A 25,890-nucleotide genomic window follows, 5' to 3' on the forward strand; every position below is an offset into this window, starting at 1 on the left:
AGAAGTGCCGTCAAATGTGGAGGAGAACTTGTAGTCATACGTAAGTCTGTTGAACATGATACCTAGATAGGTTCAGTAAACTGTGATGGACTGGTGAGCTGTGTGTGTGTGTGCGTGTGTATCTGCCTCTTGGCTGATAACTGCTGGGATAGGTTCCAGCTTCCCTGCAACCCTAAACTGGACTAAAATGGTTTAAAAATGAGTGAATAGATAATGGTTCAGTATAATTAAATTTTTGAGCAATGTTCTACTTTTAAGCTTACATTGTTTGTTTGTTTGCTTTTTCCAGCAGGCCAAGTAAACTCTCAGCAGCTGATTGTCTTTACTCGGCAACTCTTGCTGACTCCAGTTATCTTCTGTCTCTGTCTACACTCTCCATCTCCCTGGGACCATTCCTGGGCAGCAATATATATTTCAATAGCTTTAGGTATTTAAACATGAACTGCGCTTGAAATATCTCCAACATCTGGCTGGACCCAACAGAAGAGTGTATCTGTAAGATAAGTTGCAATGATTTTTATTTTAAATGGCTTATACTGTTATTTGCCTGAAAGTGTCTCCTTCTACAACAGCATAACCACTCGTAGCTGATGTGAAATCAGTCAAGCAGTTGTACTGAAATAAGTATTGACATTTATATAGTATATCAGCAGGATACTCTGTGTTTATTTTTGACTTGTATATCTTAAATGTAATAATATTTCACACAGAACAATAATTTCTTTTGGGTTTTTTTCCCCCACATTCAACTGGGCATGGAGGATATTGGAAAACATGTCTGTATTATGAGCTTGCACTTTTGTTTATTTTTTAGGTATTTGTAATAAGGTTAAAAAATCTTCCTTCAGGCTGTATTTGACTGTTGTTAAAAAAATATCAGTGGGACCAGAGTGAGGATTTCAAATAGATTCAACCTTCTTTGTAACACAAGCATATTCTCATGATATTTTGTCCACTTTATATATTGAATGTTTGTAAACTCTGAGCAAATCTTTTAAACCACACCCTAAGGCAACAATGACAGATTTAGATCTCTCTTTGCAGTCTACATTTGTCTTTTTCAATAATAATCTGTCACAAACTATGCCAAAGTATCCATGAGTCAACCCATCACATGACCAGGCTGTTATAACTTAGAGGGCTCAATTCTGTGTACAATGCACAGGAATTGTATTGTAGAAGAATGCACTGTATCACAAGTAAAATATTTTATAAATTAATCTAAAATGATTACAACAGTTGGTCTTCTGTGTTTTTTCTCTGTGCATCTCGTCTGCCTTTACTGTGGCATACTGGTGGTGTGCTTCAAGGCTCCAGTCCAAGGCTAACAGTGTTCATGTGTCTATGCAAAGGTTGAGACTGAAATATTTTAATGATTAGTTCATGAGCCAGGACCATGCTATAGCAATGTAATGAAGCAGAAGAAGGGAGAATTTGAAATAGGCCTCTTAAGGTGAAGAGTGCCGTCTCGGGCGGGGACTTAACGTTTGAAACAGACATCCGAATTTACGCATCTAAGAGAGCTTAAATGGGCTGAAGGGTGAGGAGAGCAAGACAAACAGAGGTGAGTAAGTGAAGCGAGTATAAAAAGATTTGGCAGGTTATTAGCTGTATGGTTGAAGCATGGCCCTTACCATCATTCATTCTTTTATTCATTTTATATACAGCAAATTTAAATCCAAGGTCGAGGTGAAGCTAGAGCCTATCTAAGCAGGTGTGTCAGGTGAGAAGCAGGGTATGACCTAGATAGGTCGCCACTTCATTGCAGGGCCGACACAGGGAGATAAGCAACCCCAAAACAACCACAAAACTATAAGAGAAACACAAAACAATTTGTGCAAACTCACTTGTGGGGAGAATTTCGAATGACCAGGTAAACTAACATGTATGTTAGTTTGCTCCACTGCTCGACTCCCTCACCATCGAAGGTTCAACCCAGTGAACTTCTTGCTGTGAGACCACAGTCTAACCAACTCAACTCATTTATAAAGCACTTAAACACAAAGCCAGTTGAAACAAAATGTTAAACATAGAAGTGAAACATTTACAGATAAGATTAAGTGTTGGCAAATATGAGGAAAGCAGCTCCGACAGGTACACAGGGGCCAGAACATGTAAGGTCTTAAAAACAAATAAAAGAGCCTTAAACTGAACTCTAAAATGTACAGGCAGTGAGTGAAGTGATGCTAAAATAAGGTGTAATCTGGTCTCCTGCTACATGCTCCAACCAGATTATGAGCAGCTGCATTTTGGATGATTTGGAGGTGTGACAGACGATTGGCTGACCCCAAGATAAAGTGCATTACAGTAACTCATCCAACTGGGGGGTGAGGAAGGCATGGGTTACTGTCTCATGGTGCGGAACAGTTGACAAAGGTTAAAAAATAAAGTTTGACTTTACCACTGATTTAAAGTAGGTTTTAAAAGATAGACAAGGGACCCAGATCAGCTGGGGAAGGGTCACTGGAACAAACACTATAGCCTCCATTTTTTCTCAAGAAACTCAAGGCCACTGACTGCCTGATGTCATGGAGGAATGACAGGTGTGAAAGAGAAGACATCCTTCTGTTTTTGCACATTGCACAATAGATCATTTTCAGTTCCAATTGGAAAAATCTTGATGAATGGAGTTGTTGTGTCATACCAAGATAGTCTCACTGAAAACTGAATATGACATGGTTTCCCCACAGCACTTTAAATGAATGAAAGAATTAAAACCAATCCAGCTACCATGCGCCTAGTTTAACTTTGCTACCGAGCTTCACACAACCTCAGGGTTAATACAACTTTATTTACTTGTTTTATAGTTTTCTTGAAATTTTTAAAATGAACAATGTGAAGCTGACGCCACACGATGCTGGGTTCTGGGCAATTGTTGTTTTTTAAAGATCACTGTAAAATGAATGTACCTCAGCTGCCATTCATTTGCAGAGATCCTTGTTCTCGACCTTATGATGATCAATATATTTAGCAGCTCTCGGGCTGCCCTCTTGAGATAATGTTTATTTATAAAGATGTATTTTTACAAGGTCTCAGTTAAAAATGTACATCAGTTACAACACAGCAACTGCTAAAACCCACAGCCTGACATTATTGTCCACTAACACTTTGCAAAAGGCTGCTTTAAAACTCTGAAGTATGAAATAAAGTTATGATTAAGTTTTTTCCATTAAGAATTAGACTGATAAAAATGTACTTTCATCAACTTAGTTTTTGGAAATCAACAAATATGACTGAGTGCAGGCACTCATACACTATTCACAAAAAGTTAGGGATATTCAGCTTTTGGGTGAAATTTCACAACAAGCCTAAAATGCATTCAAACCTGTACAGATGAACTTAATGTGATCTTCTCTAAGCTTTTAAATGCACATGTCCAACTGTTAAATGTTTCAATAAATTTTGCACAAGTTGCTGTTCTCTAACAAGGAGCTTAACGGCAAAAATCACGGCAGGTGTGTGATCCTTGAATTGACCAATAAATGTCCTGGTTCAATTAGAGCTGGTGTTTAAACAGTTGTCCTCATCATGCTGTTCACATTTTGACATCATGAGACCAAGACGACACCTAACAATGGAACAACAGTCCCTTGCCATTGCGATGCTTCAAACAGGACGTTCTCAGACAGAAGTGACCACTGAGCTTGGAGTGTCACAGAGTGTCATCAGCAGGTTGCAACAGAGATATCGAGAGACTGGAAGAGTCACAGAAAGGCCTAGAAGTGGACGTCCTTTGGCCACATCCCGTGCTGATGACCGCTACATTGTGAACACTGCCCTGAGAAACCGGATGATGAATGCCACTCAACTCCAGGCACGTTTAAGAGAGGTGAGAGGCACCCAAGTGTCACGTCAGACCATTCGAAACCGTTTCCATCAGCGTGGTCTGCGTGCTAGACGACCTGCACGGGTACCTGACCACACCACCAGGCACAGGAATCATCGTCTTGCATGGCCAGGGAGCATTTACGCTGGACGAGGAACCAGTGGGCCTCAGTGCTGTTCTCTGATGAAAGTCGATTCACACTGAGCAGAAATGATGGCCGGCAACGATGTTGGAGACGTCAGGGAGAGCGCTATGCATCAGCCACTGTTGTCACCAGGCGAGCTTTTGATGGTGGCGGTGTTACAGTGTGGGCAGGGGTGTCCACTTGGTACAGAACTGCCCTACACTTTGTGAATGGTACAGTGACAAGCCCATACTACCTGAATAACATCATTAATCCAGTGATTGTGCCCCTACATGAACAGCACAGGCCTAATTTCATCTTCATGGACGACAATGCTCCTGCTCATCGAGGCCGCATCATCAGGGAACGGCTGTTGGAGTCTGGTGTACCTCAAATGGAATGGCCTGCACTCTCTCCAGACCTGAATCCCATTGAAAACCTGTGGGATCAGCTGAGCCGTCGTGTAGAGGCTCGAGACCCTGCACCCCAGAACCTCAATGACCTGAGGGCTGCCCTTCAAGAAGAGTGGGATGCCATGCCTCAGCAGGCAATAAGTTGCCTTGTGAACAGCATGAGACGTCGTTGTCAAGCTGTAATTGATGCTCAAGGGCACATGACGAGATATTGAGACGTTCAAATTTTTTGTTGTGGTGTAACTACCATTGTTGTTACCTTTTGTGTTGAATGAATTTTTTGAGATGAGGAAATCAGTAGTGCATCCTTCTACTTAAATGTCTTACTTTTATGATATTATATCACTGTAGCATGAACATATTGCATTGTCCATAAATTTCACCTGAAAGCCAAATATCCCTAACTTTTTGAGTAGTGTATTTGTCCGAAACATCTCAGTGAGTTTATGTTTATCTAAATCGTTAGTAGCATAATATCATTTCTTTTAGTAAGCTCCATTTTGTCTCTCTTCTAGTCTTCATCTCTTCCTTCTTTTATCGGATTGGACAATTTAGATGAACTTTCAGCCAAAATAAACAATAGCTAAAAAGACAAAAACAGGTGCAGATAGAAAGAAAATATTCCTCTCAAGATGATGCTCCAGTTCCAGCCAGCTACACACTGACATGATTTTACATTGTCTGTTATAAATATAAATAGCATTTCTCAGCATCAGGGGTGTTCCCTTTGAAGGATTGGATCCTTATTATGTACTGTACTTTTGTAAGAAAAAAAAACACATTGAAAGTGGAATTGAACGACAAAATTCATTGCAACAATCCCACCAATTACACCATATATAGGCAAAAAATTAACGTCACTGGTGCTTACACCCGCCATTTACACTTCGCAGTTTGTTCAATAAAACATGTTACAATGCTCACAACTTTGCCATGAAAACATTACTTTTGAATGCATTTTGCATCAGTTTTGATATTTTTTCTATCTGCAGAATCGCAGACTTGTGCAAAGGATTGTGGGTGTCTGCAATTTCACTAAAAGATGGACATTGAAACAGCAAAGTCCTGTGAGGGGATTTGATGACGCAAAATCAATCCATATCAGCAGCTGATAAGGATCTTTTGTTGTCTCTAAGAAACACCTTCTGTAATGATATTTTAAATAAATGCTTTCTAATTGACAGGGAACGTCAGCACACCATTTACTGAGTGTCCAGTTGTAAACTGATTGACACTGTTGCTTGTTGTGGTAATAATAAGCATCGTAAACAATAAAAGCTAAACATCATTATCTAATTTAATTTCAGTCATTTAGCAGACACTTTGATCCAAATCAACTTGTAATCAAGAAAAACATTCAGCTTTCAGATGACTAAAACACTTTGGCTTGAAGGAAGTGATGAATATATTTAAAAGGACAGAATTCATAAAGAAATTAGCATTTCACACTTCAGTACAAAGAGATGCAAGCACTGTATAGACCTGTCTTACAACGGTTTGGATTCATGACATATCTTTTATATTATTTAATATTTATAGGTAAGTGGTCTAACCTTGTGTAAAGTAAATACATAATCTATTAGATTTAAAAAATTTATTTCAACTCAGACAGCGAGGCTTGGCTGAATTAAATGAGACAGAGCTTATATGAGCCATCACAATAAAAGAGATTATCATGACATTCAAGAGGCAGCACAAAATGTAAAGTCTTGCCTTCATTGTAATCTACTGCTGTCCCACTGCTGTCTATAACTACATAATATTTGTTTGCCTCTTACAGAATACCAGTAGCTTCTGGAGAGAATATCCTCCGCAACGCAGCAACCCTAGTTGCAATAATGAGAATCACAGTTCAGTTCCTGAGACATTTATTTGTCACACGTTATAAGCTGTCTATCCAAAATGTTGAGCTGCTCTTTCATAGAATAACATTTTCACTTAAATAACATCAAGCATCAAAACTAAGTCAAACTTCTCACTGGGCATAAAGCTGCACAAAGTCCAGTAAGCTCTAAATTAAATGGCAAATATATTTATACTTGAAGTATTATGCACAGCACTTGTTAAAAACAACAGTATATCCAAAATTTTAAAGCACTCACAAACTTTCTTCACAGTACTTTTCAATAAACTCATAAAAAATAAAAAGTTGCTTTCAAGTTATATTTTCCTCTAGAAGATGATAAAAGGTATGTCTTTAGTAGATAATAAGATATAGAGAGCACAAATTACAGCCATGTGGGTTGAATGGCTTTCCTAAATCAAACCACACTGTTGTCCTAACTGGCTAAATGTTTTCTCAAAGTCATCAAAGCTTTAGAGCTGCGATTCTGTGAATCGGCCATTTACGTTTTCAGCTAAATGGTGAAAATATAAACTAGGAGAAAAAAAGAAAAACGAGTAAATACATACAAAATAGTAAAAGGGAAGGAGAAAATGAACAAATCCAGTATCATTGCAGCCTTGTGAGATATGACTGTGTAGCATACAGTTCTGTGCCCAAAGTTTAAATGCAATAGCACCAAATAAATACAGCAAATCACAAATATTCATAATACCAACTCAATAAAAGGATATTAGTTTCAAAAGTAGTTCTTCTCTTCACTATTTCCAAGTGTTTAACAGTCAAAAACATTCAAAGTCTTAGAATTAAATGAAGTTAGAAAACTTGAATAACAGAGTTAAAACAGGAACAAAAGGACAACTTAGTGACTGATGTATTTACATCCTACTGAGCTGGTGTGTTGTTGCTTTGCGATGTGGAAACCCTAAGCCCTGTTAGAGGTAGTCAGGATGAAAATGATAAAATGGGTGTTTGCAGAGGAAAACATTAAGCCTAAAAGTGCACATTTTCCAACGATGGATTGGAAACTAAGCTGGTTTGCATTTTCTGTTTTAACGATGGCATGTCTTTAGAAAAAGGCTGTTATCAAGTTCAATATTATCACGTTTTGATGAACCTACACGAACCTGAAAAATTTGACTTCAGTCTGAACAGTAACAGGTGTTAAAGGAATAGGTTTAGGATGTTGGACCAGTCTTCTGTTACCTGATGAATCAGGTCAGGTGTTGTGTGGCTTTCCAGACAAGTCTCCTGAATTTACAGGAAAAGATGTGGGGAAAGAATAAAGCACTGGCTCAGTTCACCAAAACCTGCAATTTTTCTCTGGGATCATCGCCTTGCAGTGCCAACCCTCTGGCTAAAATGCTTTTGGTATGTGAAGTTCTTTAATGTGAAACACTGCTTCACATTGTGGTCTCGCTGTTGAGATGGTTCAGCGATTCATTCTCCTGGCAGATCAGCTGGTACGGCTTCTCGTTTTCCTCAATTACAGAGTTGGGAACTTCAGCCTCTTGGTTCTGCAGCTCTCCACGGGAAAGATGCTCCACAATGCCAGCCCCGAGCGAGTCTCCCAGAACATTGGTAGTGGTGCGCAAGCGGTCCCTGCAGTGATGAAAAATGTTTTTCGTTTTTAAAAAGGAGGGGGCTCACACATATAGAACAAAAACAATGATGCATAACTCCTACGAAAAAAATGCTTGCAGGCTTTCTAATGTGGCACTCTGCATTATGCATCAATAACCTTTATAGATGTGCAACCTCTGGGTTCTCTGAAGCTTTACAATGACATTTAGGCTGGCACAATCCCAGACCAATCCCCATCAAGCTGACATTTAGTGGAAACTCACAAGAACCAATCCACAGCGATGATCAGTGTTATATCCTCTGTAGGCAGTCCCACCGATGTCAATACTATCACCATGGTAACCAGGCCAGCCTGAGGGATGCCTGCTGCTCCGATGCTGGCAGCAGTTGCAGTGATACTGAGTGGGTGGAGGGAGAGATGGAGAGGAGAGTAAAGACATTTAATAAAGAGAAACAAACACACAGCACATGCACAATCCTGCTGGGAGTAGTAGTGCTGAAGCAGCACAAGAAATTATTACACTACGTCACCTTTTGTCCATTACTAACAGCTTGTCAGAAGCATTACTACAATATGTTATGCTCACTTCAAAAGAGTAAATAATCTATAACTGTAAGCTAGTTCTCTTGTATCACTAAGTCAAAGAACATTCAGGACACAAGAATATCTAAAATAATAAAATAATAATATACATATATGTATACATGTATATATATATATATATATATATATATATATATATTTATATTATAATGGGTCATTCCAAGCTGACCTTATCTAACAAGTTTATGTCTAGATAACCTTGTGAACTTCAGTTGAGTTTAAAGTGGAACTATTATGTGCATTTCGGGCTAATTTAATTTTATTTCTGAGACCAGAAGGGCTGGGTTTGATCGAGTTATTGTTACAAATCACTTTATTTACTTCAGACTGACCCTCTCCGTAGGCTGTCAGATCAGCTTGTGGGCAAAACGAGTGGATTGAGACTCTTCCGCATTAAGCCCCGCCTCCCGCCACTGCACTACATCGGGAGCGCGCACCGCAACTGCTTTTGCAGTCATTGTAAAATCTCATAAACAGAAGGATTAGGCTCATATGAACTCAATAAAAAAACAAAATACCATGTCAACACATAGCATACAGCCCTACATGTTGGAACCTGAATCAGACCCTGAAAACGAAGTGGAAAACAGCAACCCACAGCAATGAATGCAGCAGGATGTCTCTCTTTGGTAAACTCACCAGCCATCGTTGGAAATAACTTTATCCGATGTTTTCCACCCGCCTGATGTATTTGTACATGCCCTTGTTAACCAGTAGAAGGTAACCAATCACCGAACCTTATCCCCCGGGACGTCACAAGGATTTTGAAGTAGAAAAAAACTCTCTAAAACGACGCGTTTTTCGTCGCCATGGAAACCGAATGGAGAGCGTGCTGGAACTCAAACTCAAACTTAAACATGCATTTAGGTGATATAAAACAGTGCCGTTCACATGTCTGATGAGGATTCAATACTGTAACACTGTAGAAAGCTCAGAAAACTCCAAATACCATAATAGCACCCCTTAAGATCAGTTGCATTACACCATTACACCTTTCCAAATTCTTTATCACTCAAACATTTTTGAAAAATGTAGAAGCTTGTGATGAATTTAGGGTGGTGCTGATGCATTGGATTGAGGTAGATGCCTGATAAAGATTAAGTAATTACACAGAAATACAACATTTTGAGAAAAACTTGTCACAAGTACGTACTTTAAAGTAGCAATAAATAGTAGCACTTCCCTTTAAAAATGTGAAATGGAAATTTATAAGCTTGGATGGTTGTTGGTTATGGGCTAGCTTAAGGGTTGAAGCGTACCTCTGTCCAGTGCATCTCAACAGCTCTGGTATCAACAAAAATACACGTTTTAGATTTCCACTGCCAGATAATAGCAATGCTCAAAGATGGAATATTAGAAACATACTTTTTGCTTTTGTTCATCATCTTGTTGATTTGAGAAGTATGAATCACTATCAGACAGTATTGTTCCGAGCAGTGCTTTTTGTTTTCATGAATGCTGCATGTCTTATTCTGTTGACTATCACTGATGATTGCAGTTTTTGAACTTGTTGAGACAAGACTTCCAAGATAACATATGGTGGGGTCCAAAATTTGGTAGCAAAAAGTGGAAATCTGGAAATTCCAGAAAATGAAAGCCTCTTTGTTTGGATAAAAAAATGACTCATTGTGATCACTTTGAAGCACGATTAAATGCGATTAGTTGGTGCAGCTTTGCAAAAATAATAAAAGAAATGTATCTTTCACAAAAATGTGTAATCAAAGAAGTATTTGAAATAGTTCCAAAGTTTTGCAACAGTCTAAATTCAAAGGGATTTTGCAATAGAATTATTTCAAGAAAATCCGTAGCATGAACCGGAAGTTTGGATTTACATGCAATCATGGTAATTATGATCAGTGAGTCTGGTCTGGTTTTCCGCATGTTCTGTATAGGTGTATTAGACTTTAGTCAAAACTCAGTCACCTGATGGTGAGAATCTGCCCAAAGTTTAGGTCCATGTCATTGACTTGAGCAATAAAGATGGCCGCCACAGCCTCATAGAGGGCAGTGCCATCCATGTTTATGGTTGCACCAACGGGAAGGACGAAACGTGTCACTCGTTTATCCACATGGTTGTTTTCTTCAAGACAACGGAAAGTAATGGGCAAGGTAGCAGAGCTGTGGTAGAAAGGGACACACACACACACACACACACACACACACACACACACACACACACACATACACAGAAGAACATGTTTTGTAAGCAGTCATGCTAAGGAACTGAGACATTGCATGAATAAGTTCTGTGTTTTCCCACCGTAAAGGCGATTGTGTTTCGAAAGAAATAAACACAATATTGACATATCTATGAAATGGAAAATGTGCCAAACGTTTGCCTGTAAATCTTTTTATGCGTGTCTGATATCTGTTGATCCATCTAAACAACAATATGTGATTCAATATCATCGATACAACACAGCATGTTAGGACACTAAGCAGCATACTGAAGAATCCACAGAATGAATCTCACCTGGAGGACGTTCCTAAAGCAGTGATAAGTGCCTGCAGCAGGCCGCCGATGAAGCTGTAGGGGTTCTTTCTGGTCACCAAGAAGTAGAGCAGTGGCAGGACAAAGAGTCCATGGATGAGGAGACCCACAATGACCGATACTGTGTACATGCCAAGCTGACCCCCCACTTCTGCCAAATCCTTCATCTCTACTATTTTCCCTGCAATGAGGAACAGGATGCCCACTGGGGCATACCTGTGAGGAGGTGGTTATTCAGACGAATAACTATAAAAGGAGACTGAATGCATCACAAACATATCACATTAGTACTTCAGATTACAAACAAATTATAGAAGAGCTTTTGAATTATAGTTCACACTTCATTGATACTGAGGACCAAATGAGTCCTAGTAAATAGGTGAGAAATTAAGTAAGTAAATGAATATTTTTTTCTTGTTATTTTTTTTTTTATATTTGCAAATAATTGAATTGATGTCTAGATGTATTTTTACATTCTGATTATCTCAAATGAGCAGTCTGGTATAGATGTAGGTTAGAAATGCACATCTTTATATCATACAGCAAAGAAATAAAGACATAAATATCTATAGGTCTAAATTAATGAATACTAACCATATGATGATGGCCACAAGTCTCATGATGGCTTCATTTAAGCAGTCAAAGAAGTCTCTAAGAGCCTGACCCTGCTGCTTCATGTTGCCAATGACCAAACCGAAGCAGAGGGAGAAGACCACCAGACCCAGAGCATTCACTCCACCAGAGGAGCCCATCACAGGAACAGTCTCCTCAACTGTCTCCTGTAGTATAACACACAAACAGAAAGTGCTGCAATATATTTTTTCCCTTTTTATATGTGCTTACGTGTAGTGAGAAGCCAGTGTGTATCTAGTAAACAGTCAGTTTACCTGTATGGTATGCAGCACCCTGCTGAGGTTCATATTCAGGTTAGTCTCTGTCATGTTGAGAGAGTCTGTCAGGTTCAGAGTCACAGTCACGTTCCTTGTGAGAATAATCTTCTTGTACACGGTTTTATACTGTGGGAAACATTTAGATTAAGCAAATGGAATGTTGTTTAAAGTCTTTAATGGCTCTGTTTCTTCAGATGATTACTGGTATTATTCTTTCTAAACATGGCTTGAACTGCAGTTGTAAGAAACAAGTGGCTCACCTGCTTGAAGCATGCCTCTACAAGATTGGGAGGAAACATGTTTCTGGACAAAAAGCAACACCAAATGAATCATTGTGAGTTGTAAATGATGTTTGTGTTATGGTAATAATGAATATAAGGGCCATGTCCTATATATTTTTGCAATTACTATAGGCAATAGGCAATTTATTATCATTTGAGGACGGACACTAGATCTATACATCTAGTACAGTTTTGAGGTCTTACCTAATGAGATCCAGAAAAGCATCAGCTGCCTGAACTGGTTCAATATTTCCACTTTTGGCCACAGGACTGTCCCTGCTGCCTTGTCCCGGACGGATAATCATGACGATCACAATGCCAATGAACACCGCTACTAATGTGGTGACCATGTAGTAGACCACTGCGCGTATACCCATCTTACCTGATGCTTTGCTGTCCAAAGAAGAAATACCTGTGAGACAGAAATCCACTTTGAGACCTCAGTCTGTAAGCTACGGGTTTAAATTTCACAAACACCCAGCTGGTAACTACTACAATATCTGCATAAGCTGTAAATTCATATTGATTTAGAACACAGAGGGAACATGCAGAGAGAAGCGAGTTGCATCTGATTACAAAAAATAAAATTGCTTTAGTTTCTGCCATAATTAACTGAGACATGCTGGGAAGAGTCAAACCTGTGACCAGGCTGGAGACAATGAGAGGCAGCACCAGCATCTGCAGCATTCTCATCAGGAGCTCCCCCGGAAAGGCAAAGTACTTGATCTCTCTCAGGGACAGGTTGCGTGGACGTAAAGCAAAGCCCAGAATTACGCCTGAAGAAACATGCATTCAAAAGCACATAAAAAACAAAAAGATTAAAAGAAAAAAAAAAAAATCCAAAAGAGCCACTAACTGATGTCTAAGTATGTCAAATTTACATTAGATGTTTTTCTCTGCTCACCCAGAGCAACAGCAGCGATGGTGAACAACACAAACAGATTTCTCTTGAGGAAACCCTTGAGGCTCTCCCTGCTGATGGAGCTCATCCTCTCCTTCATGCTGCTGGCTCTCCTCTCCATGGCCCTACGTAGGCGCCTCCTGAGGTCTCCTCTGTCTGGCAAGGGGGGTTTGTCCGCGTCCTCGTTTAGGAAAAGACTTGCACTGTTGGGGGGCTTCTCGTTCATAATAAGCTCCAGCACCTGGTCGAGGAGGCAGGTCTCATGGGAAACTGAAAAAATGTTTCAAGACAATTAAAAATTAATCCATCACAATTTTCCTAGTTCTTCTGCCGCAGAAGATGGATGGATGGATGGAATTTTCCTCGTTGAGAAAAGTAGTTAAGTGTAAATAGGAGGGAAAAGGAAAGAATCAAGGCTTGCTGTGATTAAAGATAATGTGACACAGAGAATCTGAACCATGTAACCCCTGGAGGACGTTTAACAATTGAACACAATGCAGGCTTTGTTTAATGTTGTGGTTTTGGTTACATAAATGCACAGATATTGGCCTTCTATCAGGAGAGTTTACTTCGAGTTTAGCTAAAAGGATTAGTAGATTGACAAAATAGCTACTCATTTATACATTTCCCTAATCATTTTGTTGGTCAGGCATGGGATCAGTCATCAGAAAGCAAAAATATCTAAATCAACCTGTTTCAGCGTCTTAGATGTTATCTTTTTTTTTTAAAAGATTTATTAAAACTTTTTAAAAAATTTTTAAAATTGTTTTACAAAGATAATCACATCTTCGTACATTTCTTCTTTTTTTTTTTAAACAAACAAGATCAGCTTAATCAACTGTGTGTGTGTGTGTGTGTGTGTGTGTGTGTGTGTGTATGTATAAACAACATTTATAGTTTAGTCAGTTGGCCATGCTGCCCTCCAAATAAAGTCTGTTAAGTGTTAAAAAAAATAGCTTCATGACCTTCAATAAGAGCCCAACAATACGTAAAGTTCTGAAATGACAACTAAAGCTTCATTAACTTTCTGTGTTGTTAAATCAAGATAACAAAAGTGAAGCTCAGCTGTGATCTCTGCGATAAGTTTAAATAAAAAACACACTAAAGCATTCACTCAGTAAGCTTTAGTGGTCTTACCGTGTGTCTCATTCCACTGTGTGTGAGCAGCATGTGGCTGTTAGTCTCATTCTCCTTATCTATATAGGCAAGAATACTTCCTCTGAACCGCCCGCTGCAAACAGACTTCCCAGAACTCCCGCGCTTTAAGACAATAGCCTGCGGCTGGTTTCTTCATTTGGTTATCTTTCATCCTCATTGTGAACTCACATGCCTGCGTGTTTTATTCCTCAATGGGAGCGGACGCTTTACTGCTTTGCATCATTCTTGTCCATTGATTTTAAATTAGAGTTACTAAGGTTAACATCTATGCATCCCCTTTTTTTTTTTTTTTTTTTTTTTTTTAAAGAGTCCTTTTTGGACTCTTAAAGAAAATTGTGACTGTTGTTTAACTTGTTGATTAAAATGTGTCATTATTATTATTATTATTATTATTATTATGCCCAAAATAAAGAAATATCAATCAAACAATCCCACTTACACTGTTATAAAAGATGACCCTGGATGATCCAAGCTGCATTTACCAGAGATCAGCAGGGTTTACATAGTGGTCCTTCGACTCGCTTGCTATTGAGCAAATATGCAGAACACTCACAGACTGTGTTGAAGGTCTGCTGATGATCCTTTTCTCATTGATTAACTTTGGAAAAAATACAGATTAACTCATATAGTTCTTATGATCAAATCTGCGTTTTTTATATGCACTAAGATTGTGTCACACTATGCAAATGTTTTGCCAAGGAGCTTAACAGAGAAAGCTCTGAAGGAAACAAAGCCTTAAGGAATTAAACTGTGAAAGACATCAGCTGCTGGACATAAGAACAGTTTCCTCATCTGTGATTTCATTAAATTATTCACTGCTGACAGCTGGACAGGAACCAAGCAAATACTTCCAAAAATATTCCTTTATGTTAATTCTGGATGCCAAAACTTTATATTCAAGGTAATGGTTAAATTTTCTTGATCAAAAGCTGATACAACTCTGCTGCACTCAAACGGCTTGATCCTGTCAGGTTATTGACATTGTTCTTTGGTCCCCCTAAACATCCATGGATGAAGTTTTTCTTTACTTTTTATTTAACAGACACGCTGTGACAGACCTTTACACTTTGCAAAGCTTTGTTAGCTCAGCAAAAGTCCAACATTGATGCTCAGTGACCACAATCCTTCAACCACAATGTCGAACTAAATTCAAAGCTTGCATTAAAATGTTCCATCCTGGTTGTTATAAAAAAGATAATAAACTAGTGTTATCATGTATAACTAACAGCATACACTCTACTGGGTACATAAAATATAACAAACCCCAAGATAATTAATTAAAACTTTTGCAATGATATAAAACAGAATACGAAACCCCTGAAGTCAGCTTGTATATTTATAGACAAAACATCACAAGGACATGAATTTAGGAGTGCTGTGGATGTACAGCTGGTGGTAGGCAGAACATATTTCACACTTCAACATGAAGCCACTTCAGATGACTGCGTGAAAACAAAGACACAAAGATCTCATCTCAAGCTGCTGCATTTGCTTCATTTTCACATCACAAAACGTTTATAAAATCGGATCATTAAGAGAATCAGAATCGAAATTCACCATTAGTTCCTTTAAAAGCAGGTCTATGTCTTGCACAGAAGTCCCAACAATCCCTAAATAATATTCATTTTAAAAAGCTGTGAATCAGTAATCCTCTACCTCAGAGACATGAGTCATTAAATTCACTGGTTACTCACCACTCATGGTTTATGATCTCTGCAACAGTCTGAGTAAAGTCAGGTAACACTGAGTTTTACTAGTGTACAGGGAGGATCCGAGCGCTGTGTGTATGGGAGCGTAAGGAGACGAACAGCACAATGACACAGCGTCACTGCTCTGCTCTGATAAGCAGACAGACATGAAAAGACCTCTCCTATGGCCTGACCTTCTCACACCTCCACATTCACACCCTACATCCAACCTTTTGCAGCCAATGGCATGTGCAAGAAAGTTAGATCTACAGTCTGTCTAATAGTTCCCAATACTTCAGCCAGTAACATTACAATGTGATACTGTAGGATACGCATCATTTCAACAAAATACATAAATACTAAATCCAGACTCAACCTTTTTAAAGGAATAGATCACACTACTCATTTGATTATTAAATGTCAGTGATTTTGGCACTGGCATAGCCAGAGATGAGTAGAGTGATAGGAGAATGAGAAAATATGAGATTAAAGCTGTGATGAAAGATTATTTTTAAAGTGGACATTTTGACTTGTCCAAGTACAAAAAGCACAGGTTAAATTATTGACCCGGTCAATGAAATGTCCCTGCACAGAAGTGTTTAAAAGAATAATAGCCTTAAATCAAATTCTTAAACAGGAATTCACCATGTGAAATGCTTTACATGGTTTAGAGTGATTAAACCCGGCTGCTCATCATCAGTGGACAGTGAAAGAGGCTACGCTGCACATAATTCACATTCCCACTATGATGGCTGGTAGAAAACATCGGTCACTCATTGGTTTATGAATCATGATTTTAAAAATTTGGGTTTGGAATTTAGCTTGGTGTTTTTCTTTAAGCCTAAAATGGCCAAATTGGGATAAAAGGCGCGGCTGAAGAGGGATGCTGGAAAGCTATGTGGAAAAGGTAACTCTACAAAAAGCACTGTGCAGTTTTCTTCTTTCTGTTTTTACTTCTTTTCTGAATGAACATCAGCAAACTAATTAGAAAAAGTAAATCCAGCTAATGATGTCATAATGACTTGTGGGAAGAATATACTGACTTTTTTTTTTATGCACAATGTGTAGAGTTTAGTGACATCTAGTAACAAAGCTATGAATTGCAAAAAACTGACTGAACATCACTGCTTTTGTTACTCTGCATTTCTACATATACAGATAAAACAGCCATGAAAACAGAATAAAGATGAATCCTTTTAAACCTTTTTCTTGTATAATTGTACAACAATTCAAATAGTTAGAGATTTTGCTGCATTTCTGTGGGAGTCAGAATCACTTATTTTGCTGTTTTGAAATCATGATGGTCTTTTTTATGTGATCAATGAATTTATCTTCTTATTTTAAGAAATTAACCTTGTTTTCTCAGGATCACAGGATGATCGAAATGAGCTCAACGAGTTGTTCAGGTGCTTGTACCGACTTTGGTTGTTCACTGTTATATTTGGGAGGAATCTGTAAATTTCCTGAATTCTAGAAAGAAAGTTGTACTTATTAATGACATTTTCTAAGATAATGAACTTTTTACCTGAAGAAAAAAAAATGCTATCTACATTTTCTTACATATCTCCCAGCAGAGTTTAGTGCTACTTTAGCAGTTAGGTGAAGACAAATTGGCACTTTTTTTTTTTTTTTTTTAAAGGAAATCTATTGGAAATTGAGTACTTTATGGAGGTTACACCAAATGGACAATGATAATCTTTTAGTTACTTTCTCAATGACCTTCATCACAAGTTGTTACAGGTGGCAATGACAACAACAACAAACCAAATCTGTCACCTCAGCCACACATACAAAGCAGAGAGAGTTTTTTAGGATTTTTCAATGGTTAGATTGTGACTACTTTCTGATAACTGCAACTTTGGATATTTGTCTCGTAATTAGTAAAGTAATAAAAATGTTTGCCATGTCTGAATGCAGTAAAACACACTATGGACACCAAGTACAACATTTATAGTGACAGTTCTGCAGGAAACATTTTTTAACAACAATACAGTAGATAGACGGACTGATTGAGTCAACCAATAGAAACTGGAGGAAAAACAAATAAAACACTTACATACCCTGTTTTGGTCTACGAATATGTCACGCTGTCATGAGCTCACAGATCGTTCTGTCTAAACTTGTCTTCATTGAAAGCACTGCAAAAAAGAGAAGATTAAAATCACAATCTCAGTTAAAAACTATTATATTTTTCTTTTTTTTTTAAGAGACAGGCTTGGTTTAGAAAAATCATGAAATTTACATTACAAATAGTCTTTCACACCTGTTTTTCCAAGAGGATTCTCACACCGTCATGTGCATGTCTTCCTCTTCACCACGCGGCTGATAATGAACTAGTATTGCCCACACACAGAATCTCCCCTCATCATCCTCATTGTAGACTCCCGTTTAACAAGGCGATGGAACTGTTTGTGCTTTGCTTCCAGCGAGGAGGAGCGCCCAGGAGGTCTGTGTGGGAGGAGGAGAGGTTAAGGATTCTTCAGGCAAGGAAATGATAATCAAGACAACCCACCTGCTGCCCATCAACACCAGTGCAGCAAGTGTGCAAACATCCCACTTTGTATGCATGTTTCATTATCACACTGGCAGTTAAATGGCAAATGAAACAGATAAACTACCACTTTCCTGTAATGTGTTTAATGCGCTTCATAATTATGCCATTACGGTTTGAACCGTTTGTGTCCTGGAGGATGGTTTTACACTGTACAAACAGAAAGCATTTATTGCTATGACAACATACATCTGCTCATTGTTGAACTCTGGGGAACTTGTGTATTTGTAACCCTGCTGGCATCCAGCTGCCCAGCTTTCCACTCTTACACCCACCCACACACTCGTCTTCAGCAAACGTTACACTAACATGCAATTACAAGCAGAGGAAAGAAAAAAAAAAAAAAGGTGCTCTGCATTTGTTCATGTTTTTAAAAACACACGTTCACACTGTTTGGTCACACAGAACACATTGTTCTGTGTAGTTAGTTTGCACAGAAACATTTTTAAATTATAGTTAAACATCATCTAAAAAACATCCATGTGTGAATGGGGATGCAGCCTTTCACATTCATATTTAAGAAAAAGGTACTTAATAGTTCAAGGACAAGAAGAATAAACAAACGCTTTAAGAAGTGATCTTCATTTCCTCATGGTTTTACTTTTTTAAAAGAAACATGTCAAAGTTAGCAGAAATGTTTGAGGAATGCTCAGATGAAGTTCAGTGGGCTTGAACAACACCTGTAGACCCAGAATATTTTTAAAGATGGAGCCACCAGAACTTGCAGCTGATGAGAGGTGACTGACCCATGTGATTATCAGTCTGTTAGTAACAATATGTGAAACTAGACAGACAGCAATAGATGCTGTAGACCCAGAAATTCCCCAGCATATCTCCGGTACGTTCTTATTCTTGACTCTGGAAAAGATCTGAGGGTGTGCGCTTCCCTCTGGTTCCAATCTGGTGTAGGACCAAAGTGATAGGAACAGATTGCATCACCATGGAAACACAATTATCCTGCCATAATGTGGGAGGCATGGAACATGTATGAACCACAATTAGATTGTAATTATTCACTTGCCTGCAGGAAGAAGATATATCTCTGTGTTGCCTTTCGATTTGTACAAATTGGATCTTTTCTTTCTCATTTCTGCATTTCAAGTAGATGGAATAGGTTGGTGTGAATAAATAAATAGTCATTTGTCTTTGCTAGCATATTAAGTGCATAAATGAACACACCCAACATTGAGTTGTCATATCCTCAAACAAAGGTAAGTTTGTGAGGAACAAAACGATCATGGCTAATTCTTTAACTGGTAAGTACAGATTAAATGATCACACAGTCTCATAATGAAGTTAGAACCTCATTTCTCCCACTTAATAGTTGTCCACTAGTTACCTAGCAACATACAATGTGTAAATGTTGCGGTATTGGTGAGAGCAAACTCAAACTGTGAGTCTAAGCACTTGCTGACATATTTGCGCAACCACACTATTCTCTGACAACATGGTTTAATAGCATTATGATGCGCAGGTAAGTGGAATGAAGCGTGCTTCCTTCTGTTCCTGGAACACACACACACAGACACACACATGCACGGCTTGTTCAATTATTTCTCAAAGGCAAAATGTTAGCTCACCGTTGCCCAAAATCAACTTTGTACCATAATGTGACAGGTGTTATTTTAGACTTAAAAAATTAGACAACATATTCAGATCTGATGCATTTTGTCCTCCTAAAGCAGTCACATTCCAGCCTTTCAGAAGCCTATAAAACCAACTTGAATTAAATGAAAACGAACTCCAAATACACTTCTTTACATTTTATTTCTTTTAATAATTTTGTGCAAAAACAATAAAAATATAGAACGGTTATTGGACAAAAGAACATGAATCAAATTCTCAAAATTTATGTTTGAAAAAAAGACAATAAATATGAACAGACAAGCTATGAAAAAAACAATGTGATATAATCTGAATGGTAAACATGGGGGGGGGGGATTATCACAGTGATGCACTATTATTCTGATATCTGTTGGATAAGGTGAGTTTAAATACAGTAGGTGTATTATTCATTTTATACACCACTTAGTCAAATTAAGGGTTACAGGGAAGCTGGTGCCTATCCCAGCAAATAGCAGGAGAGAGGGAGGTACACCCTGAACAGGTCACCAGTCCATCACACACAGTGTAATATAGCGAGATTAATTCAATGGTTAATAATAATGGTTGTTCTTGGGTTATATAATAAATATAATAATTATCATAATCAGACAAGCATAATTGTCATAAATAAAAATATCAATAGAAAAAAATACAAATTACTTTATATATTACAATTACAACTGATTAATAATTAGTAGACATAAGTGTTAGTTTTGAAAATGGATTAAAAAAATGTATCAAAGAAAATGAATTGGCTTTTAGATTTGACTAATTGTTATCTTCAGTGTTTTGGGTTATTTTGCTGCATCATGGAGGCATCGTTCAGACTCCACACTTCAAAGATCTGCGATTGGTTCAGATATTTCAAAGATGAAAGCACAGATAGCCGTCTGCATCAAAAAGCCTTGGTAAATACAGAAAGGTCAGGGAATAGATTCTCTGCTTTGAAATGTCAGCTGATTACTTCATAACTGGCAACATGAAGCTATTTTAAGGAACATTTTAAGGGCTTGTAAGATATTAAAAAAGAGAAGTGGAAATGCTCGCTAGCTTTGGATAATATTCCATTAGAGATTGATCAATAACAGGCAACATGGATATATTTGCTTTCAGTCTTTTGATGTAACTCGCTGCTCTGGGTCAGATGGTTTGACTGTCATTCATAGATACAGCAATTAACCTTCTTTACCAACAGTTTCATCCTGAAGAACTCTGGGAAGACTTGTTTCCAACAAAGCATCAGGAACACTGAAGCCTTGTTGGAAAGGAAGACCTCTAAAATTATTTCTATTGACATATTTAAGAAACGAGAAATATTAACATGCATTTACTATAAATCACAAAAATATTGTCTGTTTTTGTCTTTCATAAAAATTTCATGGAGTATACTGAAAAATAAATGATGGTAAATAAATTCCCTGTGATGGACTGGCAACCTGTCCAGGGTGTACCCGCCTCTTGCCAAATGTTGTCTTGGATTGGCTCCAGTTTCCTCGAGACCCTTAATTGAACTAAGCGGTTCAGAAATGACAAAGTGAATTAATAAACAAATAAATTCAATTATTACTTATGGTTTTAATATTGCAGCAATCAGTTGATGAGTTTGAACACATACAAATATTACTATTTTGTTTAAATCACAAACCAAAGTAGAGAGCCTTTCTGTTCATTCACAGAAACATGATCCGCAAATTTACATGTCACTTTTAATGATTCAAAACCAAAATACTACTTAGGATCAGTACTACATCTCAGGGTGTTAGTGCAAGCTTTATGAAAACTGACAGCAAATTACTGGTGTGTTAAACCATACAAAACAGAAATAAAATCACAAAGTTTTGTCAAATGAAATGTTCATCTAAAGCTGCTACTGGCATTAAAAATCAACAAAAAAATAAGCCCGCTTGTTTGGTTTGAGTTTACAGTTTTGACTTTTGGTCAGTAACAACACACAGCTTGACATTTCACAGCTGGAGCTGATCTCAGAAGGATTTTTCTCTAATACGATAGTTAACTATGAACTTTCTCTTGCCGATTATGATTAAAGGCCAACACAATAAAAGTTAGGGATATAATACAACATGTACTCAAAAACCAGTGGTATATCTGAATTATTGTTTATATAGGATAATTAAATCAGACATTGTATCATGTATCAACTCATAACCCATAAGTGTAATTAGAGTATTGAAAGCTAAACAGAAACTGTGACACCATTTTAAAAAGTTCTTCTTGTTTTTCAATTTGCTACGTTTCACTTTGGCATTTGTTTGCTGAAATCTAGAAAGCTTAATACTATTAATTTATGTAAAGGGGAGGAACAATGTGCATTAATGGCACAATTTAGAACCATTTTGATTTCTTGCTGTATCCAGTTTATCAGTCAGGATTTGGCCAGATTAAGGCAAACGGCACAAAAAGTTAAACAAGCAGTGTTTCATGAAATATCTTTGCAGTTGAAAGAATGAAAGAAATGTACAAGTAGTAGTATTATGAATGTTTATAAATTCTTAAATTTGCTAAGATTTGTCATTTTTTCAGTTTTCAGAGTGCTTTTTTTCCCCCACTCATTCAGCCTCAGATCTCAGTGTCATCTCAACGTTTCATTTTCTGGTCCATGTTAACCACTTTCTGACAGTCTCTATTTATGCAATCTGAGTAGTTATGAAGGCCACAGAGCAATCACCATCTGAGTTTGGAAGTGTCTGGATTATATATGAAAGAGTTCGGTCATGGGTATTGCATTAATCTGTAAAGTATTGCCACTCTTTTATGGTCTTGGATAACTGGGGTTCTTAGACTTTTTTACAGCATCTTCCAATGACTTCCTGGTTACCAAAAGTCTCACCACGTCCTCATTTTTCTTAGTTAGTTTTTTTCTGGCCTTGTCATGAGTCACCATGGTCATATCCCAACCGTTCACCTGCAAAGAAGAACAACAGTTTTCTTAAACTTCTGTTGGAACTTGGAAATAAGGGGAAAATGCTCCTGATGCAGAACTCCTGTCTGACACTCAAAGATGCACACACCGCCATCTTGTGGATGTTTCAGCCCTAACTCCTTGGAGAAAAAAACCACACACACACACACACACACACCTGCATTATTTTGTCTCCTATCTTCAAGCCAGCCACATCTGCCGGTCCTCCTGGTGAAATCCTGGTCACATAGATGCCCTATGGACAACACAGACACACTTAATATTTTGTTATCATCCTAATCATCTCATCATCACTGCTGCATGACTCACACAAATCCTGTTTGACTTATAAAATTATAATCTGCTTATATAAAACAAGAGAATGGCATCTTATAATTATTTAGAATTAAAGAATTGCCCTCAAGAAATGCTGATGAAGAGATACATGTGAGTTACTTCATTTGAGAGTTGTTTGTTGCAGTAAATAACTGCCTCACTCAAATTAAACTTCAAATGTGTGACTGGTTGAGCTGAATTACAACACATTGCACATTTTGGGTGCACAAAACACACACACACACACACTAATATATATATATATATATATATATATATATATATATAGGGCTGGGACAATATGCTTTTCTCTCGATATGATATTTAACAATTTTTTTTAGGTGCCAATTTGATTTAAATTGTGATTCATCAGTATTGCTTTTTTTTTTTTTTTTTTTTTTTTTTAAAACACCAGACTATGTGAAAAATACCTCGAGCCAGATTCCCTACACACCCCCCCAAAAAAATCAATTATGTGTCAGTTTTTAAAATTCATCCAGCAGTTGGTTTGTTGCTGCGCTATATTTGGCTATTAGCTTTGCATTTACCTCAGAATGGTTTTTTGCTAGGTGGGCAGTAACATTAGTCGTGTTACGGCAGTATGCGACATGTGCATTAGAGTTTACAAATAGCTTTTGACATGTATTCTTACTTTATCTGTCTTGTCCTCTGAGAAGGGGTTCTGCCCAGGGTCCTGATCAATACCTCCTCCGATGCTAAAGCCCAGGATCAGATTGCTGTCTTGCCGCAACTTCTGGATCTCAATTCGTTGCTGTTTGATAGAAATGAACAAAATCCCAAATAAGATGTTCACAAGTCCCTAATCAGGCTTCAAATCAAAACTAGTCTAAACTAGTGTTGCATCACTGCTCCTTATGTGTAACTTCTGTTTCCACATCAAACTGACAAAAATGACTAATAAGTTCCAACAACTACAACAAGATTCCAGTATTTGCAGAGAGATGACGCAGTACATAATACAGCCATGATTTAATCTCATGAGGGAACTTCTTAGCCTTTATGCAGGCAAAACCTGATTTTCAAGATTGTCCCCTTGTAACTTAAACTGAGACAGATGGCTTCTTTATTAATGGAGTCATGTCCTTGACAGTGACAAGCAGCTGCAGACCACAACACCACACAAAGGCTGCCTGTGTGTGATCATGATGAATAAGCAGAGAGTCTCTCAGTGGTGATGGAAACAATAAGTCTTACAATGACTTCATTCAGTCAATCCGTCTTGACATGTAAAGTATGGCGCTTCCCTCTCTTTATTTATTTTTTTTATACCTACTGTTACACCTTCTGTTACTCAGTTGCGAAATACCCAAACAACTTCTAGACAGTAAATCTGTGCACACTGACTTAAAGAACATGGGTTTAGGGAGAAGATCACAGTGCAACTCACATATGTTGAAGTGTTCATGTTTGAGTATCAATGGGCAGAAGTGGATTTCACTTTAAGTAAATTGCCTCTGGCCACAATAATTAAAAGAAATCTATGGTACATATGTCCGAAATGAAACAATTAAACAAGCTGACAACTCCATGATATGAGGGTACAAAGTCACTTCCAATAACAGAAAAGTTGCTCTCTGTTTGATCATTGACTAAATTTCCTGCTTTGAGCAATGCTTTTCAACCGGGCCCTTTACAAGCAAGGACTTGCACATTCACATGCAGGTCGGATGTTAACCTCTACTTCTCACACACATGGCAGCAGAGGCCTGGCAAAATCCCATTAATTCATTTCTGGACATATACACACCTCTTGTGTGCCTTCTTCATGTTATTCTGTTTCATGTTCTTAACAATAGTCCAGCCATATATAGCAGGGCGACAAAAACAATCAAACTTAGCATTTCTGTAATGTTGCCTTTACTGACCAGAAAGATTGACTCACACACCTAGAGGGTGACGCCCATTTTAAAGAGTTGCTAGCTATGATGTTCTCATGCTTTTTTAAAGTGTCTTCAACATCATAAAATGTCCAAATTCAACCCCCATCTCGCCCCATAAAGTCATTTAACATGTCTGTTTAAGTGTAACATTATTGCCGCACCTCTGTAGCAATTGTCCCCTCTTCCTTTAAACAAAGAAAGCCACCGCACGGTTATGAAACAATATTACGTTATTAAATTAGGCTTTAGGTTAACTACCATAATTTAATTCAGCGTTTGTACAGTTATAACTTCACGTTAATGTAGGACAAGAAGCTAAACAAAAGAGTCCCATTCAGTACAGCCGCACTCCCAAACTTACCACAACAGCAGTCACCGGTTGACCTGGGATGAAAGACATTGTTTAGCTGAAGTAACGAGACTAAACTGCGGAGTAAGCTGGAACAACTGTTGCTGGAAAAAGTTAAATTCCTGCTCTTTTGCGTAGAGAGAGAAAAAAAAAACTTCACAGCTCGCTTCGTGAGTCCAGATCAGGCTGTTCCCAAGCTAGAAACCAACTGCTTCTTAGATGACGTCAGCGCGTCTCGTACAAGAGCAGGTGTGCGTGTTTCGTGTTACCAGAGTAGCCAGAAAGGGCGGTGTTTAATGGCTGGCCGTCACCCTTGTTTTTACAAGATGAACTGAAGAAACAGTTCACAATCACAGCCTCAGACCGACAAGTATGGACGTGGGTATGTAAACGATGCGATAGCCTTATATGTATCACTACTGGAG

At 38.0% G+C, this 25,890-nt stretch overlaps 2 protein-coding genes across 2 annotated transcripts; both read right to left on the minus strand.

Moving 5' to 3' along the window:
• Positions 1-7,537: 7,537 nt before the first annotated feature.
• Positions 7,538-18,152, minus strand: slc1a6 (solute carrier family 1 member 6). Its single transcript, XM_079244835.1, has 12 exons — positions 18,067-18,152; positions 17,864-17,941; positions 12,961-13,227; positions 12,695-12,832; positions 12,261-12,468; positions 12,036-12,078; positions 11,773-11,901; positions 11,480-11,664; positions 10,868-11,101; positions 10,318-10,512; positions 8,054-8,188; positions 7,538-7,808 (listed from the first exon to the last, which is right to left on the minus strand). The coding sequence occupies exons 3-12, from the start codon at positions 13,181-13,183 to the stop codon at positions 7,610-7,612; spliced, it is 1,689 nt and encodes a 562-aa protein (XP_079100961.1). The 5' UTR covers positions 13,184-13,227; positions 17,864-17,941; positions 18,067-18,152; the 3' UTR covers positions 7,538-7,609.
• A 1,956-nt stretch (positions 18,153-20,108) lies between these two features.
• tax1bp3 (Tax1 (human T-cell leukemia virus type I) binding protein 3) lies at positions 20,109-25,650 on the minus strand. Its single transcript, XM_079245033.1, has 4 exons — positions 25,478-25,650; positions 23,868-23,987; positions 23,058-23,135; positions 20,109-22,882 (listed from the first exon to the last, which is right to left on the minus strand). The coding sequence occupies exons 1-4, from the start codon at positions 25,514-25,516 to the stop codon at positions 22,730-22,732; spliced, it is 390 nt and encodes a 129-aa protein (XP_079101159.1). The 5' UTR covers positions 25,517-25,650; the 3' UTR covers positions 20,109-22,729.
• Between the last annotated feature and the right edge of the window lie 240 nt (positions 25,651-25,890).

This window comes from Telmatherina bonti (assembly GCF_933228915.1).
Source record: "Telmatherina bonti genome assembly, chromosome: 8".
In the NCBI taxonomy this organism is placed as follows: Eukaryota; Metazoa; Chordata; class Actinopteri; order Atheriniformes; family Telmatherinidae; genus Telmatherina; species Telmatherina bonti.

Bases quoted from the DNA above. Each gene is read 5' to 3' on its own strand.
- slc1a6 (XM_079244835.1), bottom strand. From the start codon at position 13,183: ATGAACGAGAAGCCCCCCAACAGTGCAAGTCTTTTCCTAAACGAGGAC. The intron at 11,665-11,772 runs GTAAACTGACTG...GTTATACTACAG, and splicing joins GGGTGCTGCATACCATACAG to GAGACAGTTGAGGAGACTGT. The intron at 10,513-10,867 runs GTGAGATTCATT...TTTCTACCACAG, and splicing joins GCTTTAGGAACGTCCTCCAG to CTCTGCTACCTTGCCCATTA.
- tax1bp3 (XM_079245033.1), bottom strand. From the start codon at position 25,516: ATGTCTTTCATCCCAGGTCAACCGGTGACTGCTGTTGTG. The intron at 23,136-23,867 runs GTAAGAATACAT...TGTTGTCCATAG, and splicing joins CAGAGGACAAGACAGATAAA to GGCATCTATGTGACCAGGAT. The intron at 22,883-23,057 runs GTGTGTGTGTGT...TCTTCTTTGCAG, and splicing joins TAGGAGACAAAATAATGCAG to GTGAACGGTTGGGATATGAC.